The sequence below is a fragment of the Balaenoptera ricei genome, chromosome 16 (genome assembly GCF_028023285.1).
Source record: "Balaenoptera ricei isolate mBalRic1 chromosome 16, mBalRic1.hap2, whole genome shotgun sequence".
Lineage (NCBI taxonomy): Eukaryota > Metazoa > Chordata > Mammalia > Artiodactyla > Balaenopteridae > Balaenoptera > Balaenoptera ricei.
In genome coordinates, this window is record NC_082654.1 from 62046314 (window position 1) to 62052313 (window position 6000).

General features: G+C 45.8%; 1 protein-coding gene across 1 annotated transcript in view; it reads right to left on the reverse strand.

Annotated features, from left to right (window-relative positions):
- MCU (mitochondrial calcium uniporter) overlaps positions 1 to 5688 on the reverse strand; it is a 231389-nt gene extending 225701 nt beyond the window's left edge. Inside the window, exon 1 of the mRNA XM_059900385.1 lies at positions 5530 to 5688. Within this exon, the coding sequence (XP_059756368.1) occupies positions 5530 to 5673 (144 nt within the window). The 5' untranslated portion in view covers positions 5674 to 5688. The remainder of the gene's footprint in view (positions 1 to 5529) is intronic.
- Between the last annotated feature and the right edge of the window lie 312 nt (positions 5689 to 6000).

The window sequence follows — 6000 nt, forward strand, 5'->3', positions numbered from 1 at the left end:
TGAGTGGTTATCTTGAGATCTTAAAAGGTAATCTTGTCCTTAATCACAGGAAAACAAACAGTAATTTTTTAAAGAAAACCCAAGGCGCACAAGGCTAGAATATAAAAAGAAATAAAAGCAACATCTTAGTAGTTACTCAGACTATGGTATCAACGAAGTGCTACTACAGAAGCCCATGACCACTCCTTGATTTCCCTTTCAAACAGTAGGCAGCCCCAAAACCAAATTTCACATTCAATTTGTCTTCAACATACACCATTCTTTTTTTTTTTAATTAATTAATTAATTTTTTGGCTGCATTGGGTCTTCATTGCTGTGCGCCGGCTTTCTCTAGTTGTGGCGGCGAGTGGGGGCTACTCTTTGTTGTGGTGCGCAGGCTTCTCAGTGCGGTGGCTTCCCTTGTTGCAGAGCACGGGCTCTAGACGCACCGGTTTCAGTAGTTGTGGCACACAGGCTTAGTTGTGGCATGCGGGGTCTAGAGCACAGGCTCAGTAGTTGTGGCACATGGGCTTAGTTGCTGCGCGGCATGTGGGATATTCCTGGACCAGGGCTCGAACCCGTGTCCCCTGCATTGGCAGGTGGATTCTTACCACTGCACCACCAGGGAAGTCCAACATACACCATTCTTTTTTTTTTTTTAATTTATTTATTATTTATTTATTATTTATCTTTGGCTGTGTTGGGTCTTCGTTTCTGTGCGAGGGTTTTCTCTAGTTGCGGCAAGCAGGGGCCACTCTTCATCGCGCTGCGCCGGCCTCTCACTATCGAGGTCTCTCTTGCTGCGGAGCACAGGCTCCAGACGCGCAGGCTCAGTAGTTGTGGCTCACGGGCCTAGTTGCTCTGCGGCATGTGGGATCTTCCCAGACCAGGGCTCGAACCCGTGTCCCCTGCATTGGCAGGCGGATTCTCAACCACTGCGCCACCAGGGAAGCTCCAACATACACCATTCTTGATGCTGCATTTCTATTTAGATTCCCTCTTAGAGTTCCATAAAGCATAAAATAGAGCCCCTTGAGACTCAGAAAAGTTCAAATCATCAGAATTTGTTGACTAAATCCAAATTTACTCCTTCGACTATTTTATGGGGTTCAAAATAAGCAAGATTTTAAGATAAAGTTTCCATAATAAGTCTGCTCTAAGCATATTTATCCACAACCTTCAAAATCTTAACATTATCGTCAACTAAAACAACAATAAATCTAGACTCTGATTCAAACATGTATTCCTAATAATCTGGGTATTCATCATACTTTTGCTTCTTTGGGTAGAAAGTGTGTACCACTGTAGAGCTAATCCAATGTTACCAACTCTCTGCATCAGTCCACCATAAAGAAGCGTAATATACAACCAAAGACAGCACTGGCAATACCAAACTTAAAGCAATAACCCAAATGTACCTAAGCAACAGGTCATTAAACAAGTCAAACCAGGGGAGGAAATAGAGCACACCTTTTCACTGGCAAGCAGACAAAAGGGTGCGTATTCAATTAATGCTTGTCTGAGTGTTATCTATGTACCTAGTACTGCTCTGAAGTCTGTGAGAGACAAAAAGGTAACAAGATACACAATCGCTGCCCAGTAAGATAAGGTACTCACAAATGAAACATTTAGAGAACAAGCCAGTGTCAATCTGTGTCCTGAAAATAATAAGTCCTATCAGCATTCAGAGAAGACAGAATAGAACAATGGAAAGGGATTAAGAGCTAGGAAACACACACATGAAGATTCAGACTAGGATTTCTCCCTGAATCCACCTCCATTTAAAAGAATTTTTATCCCAGATGTCATTAACCACAAACATAACAGAAAAGTCACTTCCCTCAGTTCCCATTAGGTCCATTTTCTCATCTGTAAAGTGAGGAAGTTAGATTCAAACAGGAGTCAAAGGTCACAGTCTCTCACCTAAAATGAAACTTAGAGGTTAGAGGGGTGGTTAAGACTGAAATTCCGCTACAAAAACTGCACAGACATTTAATATGGGTATATGAGACACTGGCTTAAGTACAGTGGAGTATTTGTACTGGGTGGATCTGGCAAAGTAAGACTTAGCCAGATCATGAGGAGCCCAATTAAAGAACTGGGACTTACCTCTGTGTCAGGCAATGTAACCTCTGTTAAAACTTTCAGGTTAAACTGAAATGACATCACTGCCAAAGAACTACAATGTGTAAAGTAAAAAGGGACAGCCACAATCTATAACAGTATAATGACAGACTTAAGTAAGAGATTTAGCAATTCAGCATAGCCGTTGACCACTAGGAAATGCCAACAGTCAGGCTGTCATAATCAGAGATGAGACAGTTTGATTTAGCAAAGGAATTACACAGCTCACAATAAAGGCAGTTCCCCTCAAAGAATCATCCTTGAAAATAGTCACCTTCACTAACCACACAGAAAAGCATGTAACAAACATTTTACATCAGACTCAGTTACAGTCACAAGCTGGGAAGCAATAACAGGCTCTTCACATAGGAAAGAAAAAATTACACTAGATGGTGCTATAAATACTGAATAAGCCCCTGCACCTTTTCTCCTATTTACTCAGTTGAATGATGTTTTAATTGGGGGGTGGAGGGGGGGGTACAAGCTATGTTTTATTACTTTGCAATCACATTTACCTATATTAGTTGAACTGTATTGCTCTGGACTTGTTCTTCAAACTTGGAAAAAATGAATTTCAAAAAACATACCTCTCAAGCAAAAAATTAACCAGTACTATAATTGGTTATGTCCCCCTGGCTCTAATTTACCATACCTACTACAGCAGAACAAAAGTGGCACAAGCAGGACTTGTGATCTAGTCCAACACAGAGTGCCATCTGCTGCACATACACAGGATGTCACCTATGCAAGATTCAACCTTAGTGTCTCTCAGGGACCTTTATAAGAGCCAGTGGTTTGTTCCTATATTGCCTAATACATGTGCCTCAAACCAACATAGGAGAATTCTCATTCATAGGGTTTTGAAATACCAGTACTTTCGTAACAAACAATAGTAAGTTTTATAAGGGAGGAGAAAGATGTGAAGGAGCAATTGCACTTTATAATAAAAAGAACACAATAAGGGGGTCAGAATATCTGGAGTGGGTGGGAGTCCTAGAACTGTTGTATATTCATCGTGTAATCCTGGCCAAGTCTCTCCCTTTCTGGGTCTTAATTTCAAGCATAAAATGTCAACAGTTAAACAAATCTCTAAGAGATACCTTTCAAATTGAGTCTTGTGAGGAATCATAGAATAAGAGATGGAGACAGCTAAATACATGATAGCTTCGGAGCAATCGTAGAAAAAGAAAAAAACTGTTTACATATTTTAAATAATCAGGCACAACTTTTTTTTTTCAAAATCTTACAATTGTAAGTTCATTTGCAAGTCACCATGCTTACAACACTTCTGCCCTTCAGAAATAACACTTCATTTTAGCTGTGCTTTCACCTCAAATTCAGCACATCACTTTTATCCACCCCAGAATAGCACAGAAAAACACTTTCATGAAGTACCCGCACAAGGAAGGCACTCACAGACTGACAGATTCACACAGTGGAAAATATAAAAGGCACTAATTTCAAAATGCTAAATGAATACCACACCCAAATAGTCTTAAAAACAAACTGTGAAGTCAGAAGATGTATTATCAAAATACAGAGATAAAGACAACTTGGGAAATCTTTAAATAGTTTGAGGGGGAGGGGAATGCAATCAGATTTTTGGATTGCCTTATGTTTTGTTTTGTTTTGTTTTTAAAGACAGTCAGATGTTTCTATTTATTTATTTATGGCTGTGTTGGGTCTTCGTTTCTGTGCAAGGGCTTTCTCTAGTTGTGGCAAGCGGGGGCCACTCTTCATCGCGGTGCGCGGGCCTCTCACTATCGCGGCCTCTCTTGTTGCGGAGCACAGGCTCCAGACGCGCAGGCTCAGTAATTGTGGCTCACGGGCCCAGTTGCTCTGCGGCATGTGGGATCCTCCCAGACCAAGGCTCGAACCCGTGTCCCCTGCATTGGCAGGCAGATTCTCAACCACTGTGCCACAAGGAAAGCCCTCTGCCTTATGTTTTTAAGAGAACAAAACACATAACTGGAGGCTATGAAACATGCAAATCTAAACTGAACTGTGCAAAGCTCGGCTCTCACCCAAAAGCTTCAGCAAAGCAATATGTCAGTATGCCAAAATGAAGAAGTACAGTTTTCTCATAAGAACGAGGATAGGGTCCATACCTATGACTAATAATAACAATACCATCTTGCATTTAAAGAGCATTAGTTCTTTTCACTGCTCTTTCAGACACTTAATTTTATGCTGTCATCAGTCTTGGGGTATCCTCTGAAAAGCTCCAGTTCAGTTTCCCCTCAAGAGCTATGTGATCAGAACAAGACAGGTGGGTGTATTTGTTGAGAGCTGAAGATCCTAGTTTCTGCTATCAGGCTGTCTGCAGTGATTCTCTTATTACCACACTATACAACTTAGCCCTAGGAAATGAAACCTACACTCTTTCTCTTGGAGTTGGCCAGAGACCAACAGTATGGGTCTAGAAAGTCCAAGGGAAGAGAACCTGCTGACTTGTTAGGTCAAGAACCCCATGCATGCCAAGTTGATCTCTTGCAACTGAAAAAGAAACACACACACACACACACACACACACACACACACACACACACACAGACACCAAGGCTGTTCAAATAGAAACTCCTGTGCGTTGCCAGCCAATGAAAGCCAGCAATAACTGGTTAATACAACCACCAAATCCCTGCCACTGTGAACAACTTGTCATATTCTCTTCCCCTCTGCCTGCTGCCCACCTTCCTTCTTCAGGCACACGTGAACAAGCTTATAAACCAGCCCTCCAAAAGGACCACCGAGGACCTTTAAGGAACTAAGAGGTTGGAGCTTGCCTTCTGAAGCAATGCAGCATCCATCGCAAGGGTGCTGTTCCCCATGCCCACACGCAGGAAGTCACATAGGGGGATAAAGTTTGATTTTCCGTCTTGCCCGTTCCCAGAGGGTCGAGAAGAGAACTAGGGAGCGGCCCCGCTGGGGTCCTGGGTTGCCCTCCAGGGGACAGTTCCCAGCAGTATGGCACTGCCACTCTCCTGACACATACACAAGGCAGCCGCGGCAACTCAGGACACCCCAACCCGCCTGGAGGAGGAGGGAAAGGGGACAACTTGAACGGGGCTCAGTTCGAGAGCAATGGGGCAGAGCTGTTAAGTAAAAAGGAGGGAGGGACCGAGATCGGGGGCGGGTCAGAGAGAGGTTCAAGTCCCGTCCCTTCCCCGCCCTGGTGTCCCCGGTCCTCCGGGAACATCCCTGCCGTCGCCCCTCCTCCTCCTCCTCTCGGCTTCCTCCGCCCTGCCTTTTTTCCTGGTTGCAGCCGCAGGCGCCTGAAGGGCACGGCGGCTCCTCGGTGCCCGGCAACCTCGAGAGTGGCCGCGAGTTGAGGTAACTCGCCCGCTGCCCCGGCGGCCTGCCCGCCGGCGGATCCCACACGCCAGCGCCGCCCCGCCCTCCCCGGAGCCCTCGGGCGCGCTCGCTCACCGTCCGGTGGTGCTGCTGCTGCCGGTGGCGGCTGACGCCCAACGCGGGGAAGCAGCCCACAGTCAGCGCTCCGCAGCCGCCGGCGCCTCCGCCGCCTCGGGAGGAGAGGAGCAGCAGGAGCGATCTACCCGCGGCGGCCGCCATCTCTCAACTGGAAACGGCGCCGACCCAGGCAGCGCAGCGGACGGCCGGGGCGGAGCTAAGACCCGCCACTCACCGGCGCCGGTCCAACTGTCGCCCTTGACTGAGTTGATGAGGCGGGGCTTCTTGCAAGGCCCAATCGACAGGCGGGAGAACCACACTAGAGACTGCCTGTCACTTCCAGAGTTACCTATTGTGGGACATAGTCAATTACGGGCAAATTCTAGGGAACCGGTAATTGGCACCCGAGCCCCTCAGAATAGCAGCAATAGAGATGGCATATTCGATTCGGCTAATCCTCACCAAAGATACAGCTAAGATAAGGGTAAC